Below are 18,686 nucleotides of genomic sequence, written 5' to 3' on the forward strand. Positions count from 1 at the left end.
AACCGCCATTCTAAGCCACCAAAATTCTGCATCACATCAAGAGACTTGACTTGGGGAAAAAAGGAGTTCGGACTCAATGATGGAACGCATAAATACTACAGCGGCTTCTCTCAGCCATGTCGTGATAATCGCCTCGAAACATCCAGAACAACCTCATCTCTTCGCTTCAATACAATAGCCTGCTTCCTCTCTACTCACCTTCTGTACATCTATCATCATGGCTGCCCCAGCTTTCCCCAAACCTGTCGCTGTCGACACCTTCCACAAGACGCCATATGCGGCCATATCTCCTTCGCGCCCAGAGCTTTCTCAGAAAGGCCGCGTCGTCTACGTGACAGGAGGCTCTGCAGGCATCGGTCTGGCCATCTGCCATGCCTTTGCTCAAGCCGAAGCCGGCACCGTTATTCTTACTGCCCGTCGAGAGGGTCCCCTGAATGCGGCTGTCAAGGCCTTGACTAAGGAACATCCCAACACCAAATTTGTTGGCCAGGTTTTGGATGCAACAGATCGAACTGCGACAGACAAAGCCTGGGCACAGCTTGATAGCGATGGCATTGTCGTCGAAGTACTGGTCCTTAACGCTGCGCACATCCCGGATAGACCTGCGTTGGTGTTGGAACTTGGATACAAAGATCTATGGCCCAGCTTTGTGACGAATGTCGGCGCGAACCTTGATCTCATCGATCGATTCTACCACCAAAAGAAGCGTGCGGCCGGCCAGAAGCTAGTAAGTTACTATCATCCGAATTTCAGCGCAAGAAGATGTTTAAATACTGACACAGACGCAGTCGCTAGTGAACATCTCGACCATGGCTATCCACATGGGTGGAATCGCCAAAACCTACGGTGGCTATGGTGCTACAAAGAACGCAGGAACCATGACGGTGCAGATGATTGCTCGAGGAGTCTCGCCAGAGGATATGCAAGTGTTGAGCTTCCACCCGGGCGTAGTTTTCACGGAATCCGTGGCAAAAGCCGGCGTTACAAAAGACAACTTTGACTGGGATGATGGTATGATGACTGCTTTTGATGACCCTCTTGTCCGTATACTATCTTGTTGCTAACAAATGCGCATAGCTAATCTTCCCGGCCAATACGCTGTTTGGGCAGCTTCCGAAGAAGCCAAGTTCCTTCACGGCCGCTTTACGTGGGCGGCATGGGATGTGGAGGAGCTGAAGTCGGAGGAGTCGAAGAAGAAGATTGAGGAGGATGAAGGTTACCTACGTGTGGGAGTCATCGGACTTTAAATGAGTTATTGAAATTTCAGAGCTCCAAGGAGTACTTTTCCGCATGATATGCCATATATACTTTTGAATTGCAAATAGATGCTGTTTTATCCACTATAACTTCACTCTGAAATGAGAAGGCTGTTATGCGCTCTTTGAAGCTTTGCCATAGTCCGGCATCACCAAAATGGCTACTCCTAAGATGTGCATCACCCTGTAGATTCCTTGGCAAAACGCCAGCAATATTTAGGTGTCATAGAGGTGCCAATTGCTACACGACAGAAAGACCATTTCCCCTGCGGCATATGAGCATTTCCTTGATGGGATGCTACTCCGCGTGCTTTTGAACGGATTATATACAAAAAAGCAACAACAAGATGGCAGGTAGTTACACTACTTAGTGGAAATGTTATTCGACATCCTCCCTCTATACTTTTGCCGTGAGCCATAAACAGGTCACTGCTATTAAGAGCTCTCAATGATTCGCCGACATTGTTACATCGCTGGTGAGGGTACAATGGATTCTTTGTGCAAGGCTACGAGTAACAGCTGTCATGTCTGGTTTGCCATGGTGCGTTCAAGCTGACAGCCCCTCTAAGCTTGAGACCTCAAGCCCCAAGCCCTTTGTTATTGCCCGTGCATATTGCTCGTTGGCTCACTCTCTTTTGGTAATTCCGTTCCGAGATCTGTTCTTTCCTCACCAACACTCAACTAAAATCTGCAGGCTCCAAATTCTCAAGCTCTCAGAATCCCCATAGCCGCCTCTTTCATTTGGTGAGGGTTCCGGGGCGCCCTACATTCCGTGCGCACGTCGCCCTGGAACTCTCACCAGCTCTACATTAGACAGCTGAGGATCTTGCCTGCTCTTGTCTACAAGGTCCTCGGCTGTCCGATATAGAGAACAAGGCCCGGCGCCACCACATCCGCCCATCGGAACGATTTGTGGCGGCGGGTCTTTGTGGAAGAGAGAGCTCTCCCAAGGCTCCTCTGGCGCAGACGGTTGCCTTGGGAGGGCACTCACTAACCGTCTGCGTCAGATGCTGTCTCGGCTTTGGACAGCAGCAACGGCGTGCTGCTGGAGAATTCTTTTCTCCAAATAAACCCGCCTGTCAACCACCCAGCGCATCAGCCATCTATCCAGCTATTAATATGGGACACTCAAAATATCATTTCGCTCTACTATGCTTGACAAACTCAGTTTGTGGTTTGTAAGCCGCAATCTCTGCATTATGACCTTTGCTGACGGATCTGCAACAGCTGCCTCTGACGTTTAGTAACGTTCACATCCTCTGAATCCACCCGAGGTCTCAAACATGAACAAGCGAATTTCTCCTTAAAGAGCAGCCCATCGCTCGCGCTACAATTTTCTTCCAACGGCAGCAAAAAGCGAATAAGGAGAGTTCGCAATCAAAGCCAGCCCCCGACCTGAAAGCTGTGGCTCGCTACCCTCAGCGATTTTCTCAACTCACGCAAGAGACTCTTCTTCTTCCTCTTCCTCTTCTTCATTTTGATAACGGATTAGGTCATTATTTTTTCGAACATGTAAGAGCCATAAGATTCTACAAAGATTTGTCCCGATGAATCAAATGATGCTAATCCCAGCCCTAGGCTTTTCAAGTCACATTGCAAACCTTGATGAACAAAGAGCAAGACCCAGAGAATTGGATCGGAAAGAATGAGCGGATACTTGCTGGATACACAGAGGACCTATAAGTTTGACGATGAACAACGGGAATGGAAGCGCTTGGAAAAGACATAAAGAATTCTTGGATTTATTTCTCATCTGCAATGGGACCATCGCCGCCTTCGCTAATTAGCTGACCGATCTTTCCCACAAGGTGACAGTAACTTGAAATGCAAGCGCGATTGCCACGTGGCTCTCTTACGCGTCATGATAGGCTTCACTTTCAGCGGCCCTTGTCCTGTTTCCTCTCTTTTCCTCCTCTCTTCTCCATCTTGTATTATTCTTCTTTTGTGTGGTCCTTTTGGCTTTTTGGGGATCCCGTTCGCCCCCCTATCGAGAGCATGAACGCTGATGACTGGGAAGAAGCCGGGGATTGGTCTGTAGTGCCTGGTCGGACAGCCGCAAAAACCAATTATCTTGCCGGTTCGGTGAAATCATGCATGAATCGAGAGTGGTTAGACGGAATAATCGTCGAATGATTTGGGAGTTTGAACGCTGTTTGGGTATAGGCAGAGACAATCGATAAGAAATTCTCAAAAATGAAGAGAGACGGCCTGGACGCTTCATTGCATGCTTCTTTCATCTGACTAGGGAGATCTCAGCAAATTCGCAGGTCTCAGCAAACCCGCAGCCTTGGAGAGGTATTGTCCAAAACCACACAGCCCATTCAACTACACCCACACCCTTGTCCTACACGGAGCAAGTAGGCCTGCGTGCTTTGCTCTATTTCTCTCTATGCCCATTTACTCTTTTGCGGCTCCCTTTGAATGTAAGTGATGTCCAGTGTAGTAGCTCACAGACGTCAAACGCTGACCATAAGTGTTATGAAGAGAATCTTCGAAACTCACCGTTCCTGATGCGCGACGCGCGAAAGACATCTGAGACTTCCGATAAGATAAATCCATCTCGAGTCAACCATTTCTCACGTCATATTTTACCCGGGCCGCAATCTGCCAGTTGCGCTCTTTTGCGTCCCTCCAACCTCTACTGTCTTTACTGCTTCTACTACTCCATTGGTAAGCTCTTCTTTTCTACTGAGCTCTTCATTCATGTTTTGTTCCTGACGTTTCTCAGAGTTTTTATCCTCTTTCATCAGCCTCGGGATTGGAAATATCGGTATTGGGGTTCTCTCTCATGCTATGTTCACGTCGCCGGAATAATGCTCCTATAGTTCGAGAAATGCCATTGAGCTTTTGGTATTCATATGCGGTTGGGACTCATTACATGGGTAGTTTAGATACAAAAATAAACGGTGATCACATCAGATTTGCGTCAAAATCGTGCATTCATTTTTTGTAGGCAGTGTAAGTGAATGCGTAAATATTTCGCCTCGCCAAGCTGTGTGCGGTAACTAACTCGCTACGAGGGTAGGCCATATTATCAACAAGCCCTCCCAGATTCTTTTTGGTGGGCGCTTGTCTAAGCCTGAGTCCATGGTAAGCTGACTTCTCATTCATATGGCTCATTCAGCTATGAATGAGACACAAGGGTCAGCTCAATTGACTTTAAATACGTAATGTGGCGTTTGACGTGAAGAGAGATCACAGCGTGAGCAGGTGAGTCAACTAAGAGTCTTTTCTGCTCAACGCTACTCTTAGCTAATATGTATTATTACCGCTGATGTTATTTGCACAGATTACGAGATCTTTGCTGATATGAAAACAGCCGATTTGATGGCAGCTGATATTATCGCAGCTGATAGTATCGCGGCTGATGCAGCTACTTCAGCTGATATCCTAAACATGGCGATGGCCTTGCGCAGCTCAGGTATAAAACAGTGATCAGATCCATACAACAGTAGCTCTTGGAGACACAAAGAAATAAAGACTCACAACCTAAAGCACTCTTTGAAAACATGAAAAGCAATCTGTTCGGTCGCAATGCAACACCCAAGGCTGGTAATAGCAAAACAGCAACCATGAGCGGCAAAAGGCCAGTGGACAAGCCAAAGCCAAAGAATCTCACGCTTCGTGTCCCCAATGTCTTCAAAAAAGGCGACTCCGTCCTTCTCATGTCTGCCAGTCACCGGGGAGACATGTATCACTTTCGGGCGGCGTTGCAAATAGAGAATTTCTCGGTTATTCTCTACGACTCCAATCACACTGATGATACAAAGCCCAAAACAAAGGATCTTGAAGACTACTTGGCTGAATCGGTGCTGAGGAGGGGAAAGCATATCTTTATAGTTCCGTGGAAGTATGGCGCGTTGCACGGCGACGAGCAACCTGATCCTACCAAGCCTTGTTTCTTGGACGGAAAATTATATGTAGAAAAAGAACACAGTCTCGCAAAGGTTCAATTAGGCACATTCAGCGAGAGAGCTTCCACTCAAATCATTGCCAGCGCGCCGGATGCTTTAAAGGACGTCATTACTGGGATGACTATCCTCAGCAAAACCATGGTGGGCAATAAGTTTCCCGATTTCGAACAACTTTTAGAGGAGTTTCCAACAGTCTCGGACGACTTCGAAAGGCTCTGGACGCAATGGAAGGACGCTGGGGTCAAGGCCGGCGAGAATGCAATCCTTCTCATGTATCGAGATACCGGTACGCGGGATCCCGCTCCGGTAGTAACAATGGGCGTCTACCCGGAGCTTGATAATGGAAAAGCCACCGATGATATTACTAAACTTGTCGCTGATATAGCAAAGAAGGAAAATAAACCGTTGACCATTTTCACATGTGGATTCAAGGATTCCGACATTGGGGAATACTGGAACGATCTTCGCAACATAAAACCCAAAGAGCCCAAAATCAGCACAAGAGACTTTGAAGCCTACTTTCTCAAGTGGTCATATGAAAAAAAGCATTTTAGGATGGCCACGGGGTTCCGGAGCGGCGCTTTGGATTTGTTTACCTTTATGGGCATCCCGACGGTATCGATTGGATTGCGCAACTTGATGGGAGAAGGGCGGCATCAGATGTTGGCACATGAAAAGTTTCAAAGAGTCAATATCCAATATGACAGCCCACGCCACAAGGTAACCGCGGCCGTGAAATCCGATCGCCAGGACAACTCGTCCAAGCCTGATCAAACTACATTTGGGTCTCCATTCTGGATCGACGGTTTCCAGCATCCAGAGAATGCCACAAAGAGGGCTATACCGGAAGATACGAAGGGAGAGCAAATGCAAAAGGCTGGCAACTTCGCTTCGTTCGACAAGACTGTCGTGGACATTGGTTACAGGTTTGCCTTGGAAAAACACATGAGTTTGGGACAGACAATCCGTACATTGAAGGCCAACCCCGAAACGAAAAGAAATGAGCTTCCTCGCACTATTACCACAAATGAAGCGAGATTCTGCTACCCACATAAACTGTCGGGTCAAAGGGAAGCCTTAAAGAAGTATTTTGACGACCAAGAGAAGCTCGATTATCAGGCTGTCACGGCAATGAAGGAAGCTTCTGCAGAGCTCCAGCAATCACCGGCAATGATTAAGAAATATGAGAAGGATTATGATGACAACTGGGACGAAATGATCATACTCATTAAGAAATCCAAGAGTATCGCTCCATTGGAAAAGAAGCGCGGGCCAAGGTTCGATAACACTAAGAAGTAGACTTCTGTTTTGGCTCAGTCGTTTACTTTTCATCTCTTCATCTGTCTCTTTGTTAGTCTTACCTTTCTCCGATGCGTCATTCAGATAAGATCCAGTCTCTGTTTGTCTCTCCCAACTGTAAGTTGCAAAGGTTGGCTTTGTATCAAGACTTCATACAGCCTTTTAGCTCAAATTCCAAACCGCAGCTCAACATCAAGAATTAAATCAAGGCGTATCAGTTTTATGGTTGCCAACAATGTTAATGTCAAGTCTCGGGTGGATCTGTTGCCTAGATGCCGAGTTCTCAACGGTGACCAAGCGGATTACCAGATAGTGCCTGAGCTGTTTTGGTTGGAATACTCTTTGCTAACTTTTCAACTGAAATAGTTGGTGTGCATGCTTCTATGCCTATACCGCATATTCGTAGGATGGGTGACAGATTTTGGAACCTAGAGCAATGCGATTCTGTATACTAGAGAAGAGTGAGAAGTAATATTAATGGCCACGTAACCGTATGTTTATAACTAGAGTCTGTGTACTGGTCGCGAACAAAGATTGCATGCCTCCTTTGCTTGATATTCAGTATATTTAAAGAGCGATTTCTTTTCGCTAATCCATCTTTTATATCGTGGTGCAATTGCCGTTCAAGTGATGCCTATGGTATTCGGCGACGGCAGCTTTCTTGACAGAATAATCAATGAGCTTGCCAGTACCTGGAATCAAGGCTTCCGTAAAATTGAACCCTGATGGGACGGTGAACCCCCCGAACTTGTCCCTGACAACAACGTCGTTCATGATGCCGGTCTGGTTGACGGTAAAATCGTTGAGAGGTGGCGAGATCTCACCAGAGACAGGATTGGTTGCGGAAGCATATTCTTGTGTGGCAACGGCCTGTGAGACGCCCAGTTGTTTGGAAAGAGCCTGGATGGAGCACGCCTTGTTCTTGGGGTTTAACAAAAACTTGTTCGCAGCGTGCATAGTGGTCATGAATCGGGTCAAAAGGGCGGTTTCGGTCTTGTTGCTCAGGGAGGACTCGCGAATGGTAAACGCGCTTGATGTTACCGGCTTAACAACTTCGGAGATTCGAGCAAGAACATTGGGTGTCTCTCCAGTTGGTAGAGCTTCGCCTTCAACAGTGAAGGGATACGTGAGGATCGTGGCGTACACAGCGGTGCCGTTTGGAAGAGCTTCGTTGATTAGAGCCGAGTATCTCTGAGGAGTTCCACCGACAGTCTAACGCTCAAGGGAAAACTAATTAGCCATCTTTTGAGCTCAACTCCTCCGTCATGTAAGCTCACCATAAAGTAATAGTCACCGTTGGCGAGCGACAATCCGTAGGCTGATAGCACATCCTGGAGCAGGTACGCATAGCCACTGACAGGTGAATCGACAATGATAGGCTTGCCTTTGAGCTGCTCGACGCTGGTAATGGAAGGTATCGAGGCAAGGACAAGATCTGGGCCCTGGTCTAATTGGCCAATCACCGTGACGTTCTGGTTCTGGTTGAAGCGGTAGTTGAGGGCATTATCAACCGTCGCGGTCAGAATATCGTATTCGCCGTCGAGGATGGAAGCGAAAGCCGCCGTGCTATTAGGAACCTGGTTGTAAATGACCTCGAGGCCGTTCTCAGTGAAGAAGCCCAATTGATTGGCGACTGAGTAGGTAGCTGTAGCTATGCTGTGCGTGAAATGTGTCATTAGAGACTATTCGTGGGTAATTAAGAACGCAAAGAAAACTCACAATGCGCCATATTGGATTGTATCCAAGGCTTGGCTACAGGCCACAACAGAGGCTAAGACAAGAGCTCGTGGGTGCATTGTCAATTCCTGAAATGTAGAAGCCGGTACTTATCGTTCTTTTTCGAGGTCTCGTTTCGCTCGCCTCTCAACATGACGACTGGCTCCAGCACTTGGCAGAATAGCAAATTTATAGCTGAATGCCATTTCGACAAGGGTCGCAAGCACGCAAGCTCGTCCTGGACGCCCAGGAAGGATGCAAGCTAGCCATGCAGTGTATATCATGCAGCCAACACGCTGTGGGTTCGGCCACAAACCATTGACCTCGACTTGAACTGGGGCCGGACAGAAGAGCCTAAAAGAGAGTCGCTGTGGGCTGGACGTTCTCGATTTGGAGGGAAAACTCCCACTCAATGTCTTTCTTGGATCAATGCCATCTAGAGGGCCTGGTGTAGCCGGTGCATCGAATTTGTATTGAATTTGATAGAGATGTTGCTTCGAAAGTTTCGAGGCAGCGTCGAATTCTGTCAAAGACTATGGCCATCTTGCGATTCCAAGAAATGCATCGTTCCGAAGGAAAAAGGACATCTGTTGGTGTAAACGGCGGACCTAAACTGTCGAAAAGATCAGCTTCGGTCGATATGCCACGTTGAGATAGAACCCTGAGCTTAATCCCAGTAAATACCCACATCGAACTGCTCAATATGCCGCCGATGCTCTACAGCATGCAACGTCCACATAGTTGAACTCGTCCTATTGCTCGTCACTCTTGGCATTCGTACTCTCTTAGACATGGCGGGTTCGAAACTTGTAAACAAAAACCCCAATAGATCCGATTCGGGCGCGCAATATGCATTCTAAAATCAGACACCGGACTCGTGTGATTGGCTGGATAGCTGTCGCTGCTTGCTGGTGGTGGTATTGCGAAGTTGAGCGTTATTGTGCTACTGGTCGTAAATAATTTCTTCTTGCTTGGACCAGGGGCGTTGGACTGCTCGTAGGTCTTGTTTGGCGACTTTCAGCTCTTTTTTGAAGTGTCGTGGTTGGCAAGTTGAGCTGGAGATTTGGGCATACGGTTGATTTTGTCGGTTGGCTCACGGCAAAACGGGCATCCATTTCAATTTGTTGGATGCGGCCGAGGGCAGCGGCACCAGAGTGCTAAAATGGCGGAATACAGCGCTGAAAGGGCACTCTTTCAGCGCTAGCTCGCTGGGCAAAGCAAAAGCTGACTAAGCATTTTTTACAGCACCTTCAAGTTGCTTTCCATCCCAGGTCTAATTTCTCTAAGGCGCAGTAACTGTCTTTGTCTATTGAAGTCAAGCCCTTCCAATACTGCTTGATTTTACTTGAACTCTATTTCAATTAGAAAAACCTTCATACTCTGATTTGCTATACAAAGATAATAACAATTTCATATCCAATCCGCTTTGGTTTCATTACTCATAAAAAAAAAAAAAATGCTCAAGACTGTTAGGCATGCCATATCTAGGCAGCATCCTTCGCAAACAGCGCTCCCTCCACAATCCTCTCCAACTCCATCACATCTTCCTGCGTCTGGCCTCGTAGCCAATCCTCCGCCTTTTCAACAATGAGTTCCCACACATCCTTTTCATCTGCCAGCTTCTTCTTCAAGTACGCCACGGCACAAAGAGTGGCCAGCACAGCTTGAAGCTGGTCGTATTGACCTGGAAGCTCAATATCCGCCAACGCGGCCGACTTTGTCACTCCCACAATCGCTTCCAGTCTTGGACTCCAATCCCAGTTGCCGATAAAGGTTTGCTCTGAGAACAGCGTCGACATTGGAGTGTCTGCTGGACCTGACGCCAACTCTGGAGCAGCTTCGTCATCAGAGTAGTCTATCATGTCTTCCGACTTGTCTTGCGAATGGCCTATAAAGCTGTCAAAGTCGAAATCCGCCAAAACGTCGTTGGAATTCACCAATTTCGGAGAATCACCAAACAAATTGCCTGCATTCTGCTCCATTGATAGCTCTCCAGGTGGAGCATTTGGGTGCATGGGGCTTGAACTCCCGAGTCTAGAACCTCCTTGTGCCGAATAGTTTGAAGCTGAATTTCCAAGCACCACGGGAGAGTTGCTTGAAGAACCCCCCGGATTTCCTTGCTGTTCCTGACGAGCCATCATGAGACGTTTCTTATTTTGCTGCTCTAATAACATGCACTGCATTTGATAATCTTGCAGCGCATGGTTTCCAGATTGATTCCTAAGCTGCGGGTTTGTCGCCGGTAGCTGTTGCGCAGATTGCATTTGATTCTGTTGCTGCAGCCCTCGTGTAGCCGGATAAGTAAATATTGGGCTTGCTTGGCCTTGCATAGGCATACCCATAGCTTGTTGCTGTTGCAGCATTGCTCGCTGGTGAGCCTGTGCCTGTGCTTGTGCTTGTGCTTGGCCTTGCATAGGCATACCCATTGCTTGGTGCTGTTGCAGCATTGCTCGCTGGTGAGCCTGTGCCTGTGCTTGTGCCTGAGCCTGTGCTTGTGCCATGATCTGTGCCTGAGCCATGGCTTGTGGACTCATTGATCCCGCATTACCTGGAAGGCGCGGCATGCCAGCCATAGACATGTTAGATATTGACTGCTGTCTTAATGCTTGCGGTTGCTGTTGCTGCATTACTTGCTGCCGGGCCGCTAATTGCATCTGATATACTTCTTGCGGTGAGACCACCTTAGCTTGGTCAAATATCTTCATCCTCCTCTCTTCATCAATCTCATTTTGTGCTAATTGTCGCGTATTAGCTGTCTGATTCTGATTTGGAAACGGCCTCATATGTAGCTTACACTTTCGCTTGGTCTTCCTAAACCGTGCGCTGGCCGCAGTATTCCGGCGGCGAACATCTTGGCCGCCAGATCTAGTATCCGCGCTCACGTTGGTAGCGTTTACATCGTGGTCATCTATGATCACAATCTCTTCATTCTCGTCGGCCGTGTCTTCACTGTCTTCAATGGCAACGAATGAGCACCACTTGCCACTGACTTGGTACTGCGTGCCCAACCGTACGGCTTCTCTCTTGACCATGTCGCTGAATTGGCCTTCGTACCGCTTTTGTAAAAGCTGTCCTTTATCGTCTTTGGCATGGAAAGTCCAGCCTCGGCCGTCTTCAAGCTCTCTCGTGGCCTTGCGAGCCGCTAGCTGATGTATGGTAGTGCCTTGTTCCTCCAAGATGGTGATGGGAATTTCCAACGAGAGCGGTCCCTGGGTGGAAGTTCCTCGGAGGATGACACTCTTGGGCTGGCGGTCCGGGGTCGAGTCGGAAAGCAGGACATAGACAGTCGTACGGCTGAATGGGAAAAGGGGTGGGATTTGAAAAGGAGCTTGGAGGTAGCGTGGAACGGCGACAGCTGGCAGATCCATCTTTACCTTGGAAGTGTCGGACATTTCCAAATCTTTGTCCTGGACACTTTGGTCAAAAAGCGAAATGGCAATCTGGTATTTTCCTGCAGCATTGATGTCGTCTGACTCAGTGGGAGGAAGCTCCAGCGTCATGGCATCCATAATCTTTTCAATCACCTCAAAGTCGTCGTCGTCTCCCTCTTCTCTCACCTCATCACTGCCATACTTGATCTCCAAAGTATAGTCAGTGATATGGGGTGTAAGAGCCCCTTTGAGCATTCGGATCAGCATCTTATCCACTCTTTCACCATCGGCTACAGCCTGAGAAAAACCGTTACCCGCACGGGCAACTCCTTCAATCAAGGCGTGACTGGCCATTGCTCCCACGCCCAATGCAAAAACTCGAATGGCCCCGTTGGTTTCGGACACATTCGAGTTAATAAGCTGGAATAATGCCTCCTGGTTCCAGGTCTCTCCATCAGTGAGAAGAAAGACTTCGAGATTCATGTCGCTGTAGCGTCGTTTAAATATCTCGGCCATTGGGTTGTACATTTCTGTACCTCCAAAGTTGGCGTCAAATGAGCTGACATGGTTGATGGCCACTCTAAGCGAATTTTCGTCGTAGGTCTGGGATCTCTCCCACAGAAATGAGTGATGTGATCCAAAGCTGCAGATATTGAACTTGACCCCGACAGGCAAGGACTTGAGAAAGATTTTCAAAGCCTCGACGACACTTGGTATCTTGATGCCGCCGCCCATACTGCCGCTTCTGTCGCACATGAAGACCACTTCGGACATGGACGTTGGCAGATTGAATCTGGGAACAAGCGTCGCCATCAAGGCCCGTTGGTTTGGAATGGCGGGATGCGCTTCAAGGATGGCCACAGGATCACCGAGGCCTGTGGCGACAACTTGGATGACAACGTCTTTGTTCAGCTCTGCTGAGCCTTGGGATAAAGTAGCATGCGCCCTCTGCAGAGATGGCGGCTCGGAGGTTGCAGTAGAAAGGGTGCCGATATTGACAGAAATGGGATGGGAAGGCGATTGGACGCTCTTAATGGTCGAGCTGCCAGAGACATCAACATCGACGGTGATATTGATATGCTCTCCGCCCTGAACAGGATTCACTCCTTGAAGGGCGTGATGTCCATATCGCGGAGCCACGGCTGTGGGGATGGTAAACCGCAATCCATCAACCTGAGCATCATGCTTCAGTTCTCCCAAATATGTCACTTCGACTGTGACTTTTTCGCCAGCGGGCATATTGCCCAGTGACGTAGTAAAGACATCGGAGGCCTCCAAAGACTGCTCAAGCAATCCTGCCGTCTTTCCTTGTGCAACGGCGGCATTAAAGGCCTGCTTGGCTTCATTTCGCTCTTTTACGACGCCCTTGATGACGCGCGAGCCAACGGTGCAGGTGAATGCAACTACTGATACTCCATCGTAGAGAGGGAATATGTAGCTCACGTTCTCAAGATGGTTGGTGGCAGCTGTCTTGGGGCTTTGGAAGGTCTGTGTCAAGACAGTACGCGAGGTTGAAGAAACAATGGTAGTGTGAACATCGAGAGAGACAAGAGGGAGAAAGTGGCGGAAGCCATTGCGCTGGTCGGTATAGAGGCCACAGATAGGAGGAGGAACAGGAGGAACCATCCATGCAGCCTGGGACCGATGGTTGGAAGCAGAAGACATATCTGGGACAGGTATGAATAGGTTGATTGTGATGGATGGAAATAGGTATTAAAAGCAGTAGTAATAGCTCTGGGCAGTGATAGTAGCGCAGAAGAGTTGGACGCAGAAAGCTGCAGTTCTTGGGAGTGAAGAGAAGAAGATGTGGGAGACGTGACAAAATGAAGTTAGGGGACCATCAAGTGTATATAAAGAAAAATGAAACAGCCAGACGTCCAGTACACGTTTTCAAGTGAAGAGCCTGAAAGCGGTACGAAGAGCGTTCAGATGATGGATGTAATGACGTCCGGTGGCTGAAGCCAGCGGGGTAGAAAAGGATGAGGCGAAAACCACAAACGACAAGATTGTGCGCCGCAAGGGAAAACAAGACAATTGTAGATAATTCAAGAAGAAGAGTGGAAGATTGGTGAAAACTGATGAAGTCTCATGTGGATGAGGAGACGAGAGGGAAACAGAGGCAGGACGGTCGAGGCTTTAAGTAGTTTTTCCTCCTCTCTGGTGATACCATCCAACTCCCAAGATCCCACTTAATACAGCCAACCATCTTACACGCTTCTATCTTCACCCAATTGCGAGAACCGCCTCACAAAGGCGAATCGTTGTTCCGGTGAGGCAGCAAACCTTGGCTGCCGCCTGGATGCGAACCACCAATCACATCTTCAGATGAGTGAGTCATCTGAGCATACACTGTGCTAACATTCATGGCTGCCTTTTTTATTTCTCTTGCATCTCATTATAATCGAGACTATGTCGAATATTTTTCTCTTGTTTAAGTCCAGTGTCCCATACTGTGGCTGCGGATGGAACGACCAATACGGACGCCAATGACGAGACGTGTGTCTTGTGCTATTGGTGCCCTCATATGGACGAGCGAAATGCATGTGCGGTTCCCTCACACAGATCAGATAATTTATCAGCATTGAGTCATTCACTATCTGATGTCGCTATTGGCATTTCTAAGAAGGTAATCGCCTCGTTCGATTGCCACCTAGACATCTTGAGAGATCAAAAGTGTAATTTTTCAGCTATTCAGCGTAGTAACTCCCGGTGGTTCGATCATCTCACAGTGCCCCAAAACAGCTCATACGGCCTCGATCCTGCGTGACAGAAGCTACCCCTCTGTACGGCAGCAATTTCCGGATAATCGATATCAACATTTCCAATCAATACGAGAAAAGTCATTCATTTCTTCATCTAGCTAAAGGCAGAGTGCGGAGTTGTTTTTTTCTTTCTTTTTTCTTTTTCTTTTTTTCCCCTTCTTTTTTTTTCCGCCAATTGAAAGTATGTATCCGTCGCGAACCGTCATGAGATCTAGGGTATTGCCATTTCTGAGTGTGCATGGCACGCAGAAATACAATGGGCTTATCCGTATTTCAGTGATTTTTCTTAAAAAAAGAATGGGAATTCTTCGAAAGGAGTATATACATTTAGCTAGCTATCTCCCATCCTTCAACTTTAGAAGAATCAAGCGTGTTACACCCAATAAATCCTCATACTTTTAACACGGATATCTCCTAAAGATTCTAGCTAGATCTCTCTCCACATTGCCCCCGTTTCCCTCGGCATGTCCTCGTGGCTGATCTAGACCGTGCCTAAGCTTCCAAGCTCCGAGCCCCTCCTATCTCAGGCATGCCGAGAAAAGAAAGGGAACACGAATAACCACGGCAGCTAAATGTTGCTTACGAAGAGTATGGTCGTCTTCGAAAATGGGTGGCACAAACAGATTCACAAAGATGTACATGCTGACAATCCTCCAAGCGATAAACAAGAATCACCCCCAGTCTTTCATCAATGTCTAGCTCTTCGGGGTTGACCCGTACGAAGCAAGTATCGTGCCAGTATGTTTCCATTTTCGACAGCAGAACGCGCATACTCTAGAGTACTTGCCAGTGCATCGGACTCCTCTTAGACCTATGATCCATCTCAAGAAGAGGACATTTGTGGCTTTTAGATCCACTACCGGGAGCACAGAATATTTGTTCATGCTGGTACTGCATCATCCACGGAAATTGTATAGTTAAAAGAGGCAGAGTTGTCCTGTTTTCCCTGCGGGGTTGAACAAACGAGTGACGGAGGAAGATGAAGGTTTCGAGGTGCTATGAGAGATTGAACGTCCGCTATCACTTCCCGGCCTTGCTAGAACTTGAATAAAGTACTAAATGTTAGCATATCGAGGCCTTAAATGTAGTTGATGATCAGCTAGGAAGCCTTACTTTGATCCGAACAGAGGTATGACTGCTGTCTGCCTTGAGAATAATAGGAGCCAGAGAGAAGCACAGAAGCTCACAAAGCTTGTCTTCAGCGTTGGCAGAAATTTCTCCCATGAATCACTTGCTGGCACTTGGATATCAATTTATTGGCAGCGCTGACTTGGTGACCTTTTATAGCTTTACCTTCACAATGAGACAATGAGACAAATCTGCTTCTAAACTTGACTTTGACCTGCTGTCTCATCTGGCTGGCGATATGGAAGTCTTGCGGTGGTTCAGCGCTCTGCAGAAGACTCTTTCCGATGTTATCCTGGATATACATATATTTCTGTGCTAGAAAAACGAGCCTGAAAATGATCTTGAAAAACGGAGAAAGAAGAAGAAAAAAACAGATACTTGAGCTTACAGAAGGCCTGGAAAACAAATGCAGAAACTAACTATCCGGGCCTACAGAGGGTCTAGGAAGTGAACGTAAAGAATAGCCATCCAGATATAAAGAAGGTCCAATTAAAGAGCTTGGAAAGACATTGTCAACAGACAGGCCACCCGCGCACCAAATTAACCACTGACGATGCGAACTCTCTAGCATTGTCCCTTCCAACAATACATAGGTAGGTACCAACGCCAATTGATACTACCAGCGTTCCAATCAGAAAGCAATCGGTTTCTTGGTGGTTATCCTTGCTGAAGGGTTTTACGCTTTAGACGCGGCTAATGCTTTTCTAATCTGTGGAGCCGTCTTGATGGGAGGATGTCTTCAGTGCCTCCGACAGTGTTATGCGACTGTTGCCTATGGAGCTTATCCCTCAAGTCAGTCCTTAAAGATGGGCATTAAACTGCTACTGCTGGACTTGTGCTCTCCATCATAAACGGATCTGGTTCAGCTAGTAGCCGAGCGTCTCCTTCTCACCCGAGAGCGAGCCAACGGTTACTATTGTCCTGCCACTTATTTTACCGCAAAGGTCATGTCCAACACTATTTTTTTTAGATTCACTTAGCCGATTCTTATGGATTACATCATCTACCCAATGGCGGCTTTAATGCTAGATTCGGCACACGTCTTGAAGTTCATGCTTGTTTTGGTCCTATTTATTCTGGCAGCGGCAGAATTCTGTCTGTTTATCGGCAACGTTTGCAAAAACAGTGATGTAGCTGACCTGAATTGTGGTTTAGTGGCACGGGCTGTTTAATATCTTCTTCGTTGGCTTCTCTGCCACGCTACAGGGTGCTCTATGGCTTTATACGCTCTCTATTTCCCACTATGGCTTCGATATGGCTTCGAATCGCTCATCGTCAACGAAGCAGTTGAGCTTGAGCCAGCTTTTACTCTAGGCGCAGCATCTCTTGTTACAACCCGACTGCCCTTTTCGGAAATGCTAATCTATCGAAAGAGTTTCTTTCGCTTGGGTTGAGCACGCTCGATGGGGAGTGGTTCGAGGTCATCACTGGCTTCGTTGCCAAATTCGAGAAGAAGGTGGTCTCTCCGTTGGAGTGAGGTCTTCGCGATTACAACCATATGCCTGCAAAACAGCCTGCTGGCAAAGGAGTGGAGACAGATGCCGAAAAGAATAAGACGAGGAGCATAAAGCACTATCCATCCCTTGATCGCTTCCTTCGCACTTCTGTGTCAAGCTATTCTAAATGGATATCTCGCCAGGTCGCCCCCGTTGCGTCTACGGCGACGCCATCACGTTTCTCGCCAACAGCCATATATAGACTTTGCATGGGAACAAGTTTCCCATGTCTGTGCGTGCAAAGGTGGCAAGGATAAATAGCCTGAAAAGCTCTCTCTATTACAAAAAATGGAATGAAAAGAAGATACTGACGAAACGCCTTCCAGCTGAGCTTCGAGATCCTGAGTTACTTCCTCATCTGAACAAGCCAAATCCGCGCAACTGAGCCATCTGTGTGAGATTTTTGTCAGTGGTAAGCATGTCTGACACTTGACGTCATATGTGAAGCAATCTCTTTGAAGTGGTTGTCAAGTCCCTCGGATTCCAGCTTCCGAACGTATGGTTGAACTTTTCGTGTCGTCGTGGCGATATCTTTTGGATTCCTTCAGCATTGTTGGCTTCTCAGCTGCTTCGTTGAGTTTGTTTTCGGCGATGTCACGGAGACGACCTAGCAATTGATGTCTAGGTGTGTGTTTGGCTCCCCAGGGATCTCCTGAAGGGCAGTCGCCTTCCATTCGTAGGTCTCTCTGCCTTTGCTTGGCGTTGTTGCTCCACTGATGGACGCTTGGTTTGTGTTGGTGATTGCCCACATCTTGAAGAGATATTTTTCTCGTCGAGGAAAGACCAAAGATAACGAACTCGCAGCTCCAAGAAAAACACCTGAAAACGCCACTGTCACCTGGAGCTGATGCTTTTTCAACCTGTGCGACGTCGGACATTCAGAAGTTCTTGCTTGCGGTGTGCCGCCTGTGTCCTCACAACAAGGGATATTGATGTTTTTCGTTGTATTGGACGATGACCTCGAACCGGCCAAAGTCTCGGAGGAGCTCTTCGTCCTTGACGTTTTTCACGTATCCTGCAATTTCTCTCCAAATAGCCAAAGCCAGGTACTTCGGGGCCCATATTTTGGCAATTTGTCTTTTTCCCTCCCGGTCCAAGTATACACATGAAGTTCCTAATTGATATCCCCCTTCCAAATAGTAATATGGGAGAAACTTTTGACTTCCATTCAGTGGTGTATGAGGGTCTTACCAATCATATTAATGGCTTTGAGCTGGGGAAGTGTCACCTTGGATAGTTGGGTGTATTCAGGCCGATCATTGTTCGCCAGTGCCTTGAGCGCATCGGTAAAACGTTGCTTTACTTAGCTTCAAGTAGTGCGCACGGGAGCTTGTATGACATGATAATCAAACTTCTAGAATCTATCAAAATGTCGCCTCTTGCTAGAGTTCAAACATTGTTCACCAGCAGTATCGACAAGAGAAGCGCCACCGGGGGTTAGAACTTGGGAAGCCATGAAAGATATGACCCCCATTTTCTATGACCCCCATGTTCTATGTCGACATTGTCTCTTTAGTTCTGTACAGTGTATCGAGAGATGCCGAGTTTGATTATAGCGTCAGTGCGGTCTAGACGAACTGGCGTTGAAGAGCCTTGATCCAGTTTTCGACAGAAGCCTTGGCATGTTCCTTCACCTGCAGTGTCGGTTTTGTTTTCGTCAGAGGCCGAGGGGCAAGAAGCCGTGGCTTTGAGTTCTGCATCTTCCAGCCTGGTCAGGCGCAGAGACAGACGTACGAATCCTAAA

General features: G+C 47.6%; 6 protein-coding genes across 6 annotated transcripts; 4 read left to right on the forward strand and 2 right to left on the reverse strand.

Moving 5' to 3' along the window:
• Positions 1 to 217: 217 nt before the first annotated feature.
• On the forward strand, positions 218 to 1,247 carry TGAM01_v202188 (short chain dehydrogenase; the record flags this gene model as incomplete). Its single annotated transcript, XM_018800407.1, has 3 exons — positions 218 to 727; positions 789 to 1,011; positions 1,078 to 1,247. 3 exons carry the CDS (start codon positions 218 to 220, stop codon positions 1,245 to 1,247), a joined length of 903 nt encoding a protein of 300 aa, XP_018666549.1.
• A 2,519-nt stretch (positions 1,248 to 3,766) lies between these two features.
• Positions 3,767 to 4,070, forward strand: TGAM01_v202189 (hypothetical protein; the record flags this gene model as incomplete). Its single annotated transcript, XM_024548943.1, has 2 exons — positions 3,767 to 3,926; positions 3,985 to 4,070. 2 exons carry the CDS (start codon positions 3,767 to 3,769, stop codon positions 4,068 to 4,070), a joined length of 246 nt encoding a protein of 81 aa, XP_024406346.1.
• Positions 4,071 to 4,765: 695 nt separating this feature from the next.
• TGAM01_v202190 (hypothetical protein) lies at positions 4,766 to 6,469 on the forward strand (the record flags this gene model as incomplete). The annotated part of the gene is made up of 1 exon (XM_018800408.2): positions 4,766 to 6,469. One exon carries the CDS (start codon positions 4,766 to 4,768, stop codon positions 6,467 to 6,469), a length of 1,704 nt encoding a protein of 567 aa, XP_018666550.1.
• Positions 6,470 to 7,069: 600 nt separating this feature from the next.
• On the reverse strand, positions 7,070 to 8,265 carry TGAM01_v202191 (hypothetical protein; the record flags this gene model as incomplete). Its single annotated transcript, XM_024548944.1, has 3 exons — positions 7,070 to 7,681; positions 7,747 to 8,125; positions 8,189 to 8,265. The coding sequence occupies 3 exons, from the start codon at positions 8,263 to 8,265 to the stop codon at positions 7,070 to 7,072; spliced, it is 1,068 nt and encodes a 355-aa protein (XP_024406347.1).
• A 1,404-nt stretch (positions 8,266 to 9,669) lies between these two features.
• On the reverse strand, positions 9,670 to 13,221 carry TGAM01_v202192 (hypothetical protein; the record flags this gene model as incomplete). The annotated part of the gene is made up of 2 exons (XM_024548945.1): positions 9,670 to 10,919; positions 10,980 to 13,221. The coding sequence occupies 2 exons, from the start codon at positions 13,219 to 13,221 to the stop codon at positions 9,670 to 9,672; spliced, it is 3,492 nt and encodes a 1,163-aa protein (XP_024406348.1).
• A 935-nt stretch (positions 13,222 to 14,156) lies between these two features.
• On the forward strand, positions 14,157 to 14,420 carry TGAM01_v202193 (hypothetical protein; the record flags this gene model as incomplete). Its single annotated transcript, XM_024548946.1, has 2 exons — positions 14,157 to 14,182; positions 14,252 to 14,420. 2 exons carry the CDS (start codon positions 14,157 to 14,159, stop codon positions 14,418 to 14,420), a joined length of 195 nt encoding a protein of 64 aa, XP_024406349.1.
• Between the last annotated feature and the right edge of the window lie 4,266 nt (positions 14,421 to 18,686).

Source organism: Trichoderma gamsii, assembly GCF_001481775.2.
Source record: "Trichoderma gamsii strain T6085 chromosome Unknown Scaffold_5.2, whole genome shotgun sequence".
Taxonomy (NCBI): Eukaryota; Fungi; Ascomycota; class Sordariomycetes; order Hypocreales; family Hypocreaceae; genus Trichoderma; species Trichoderma gamsii.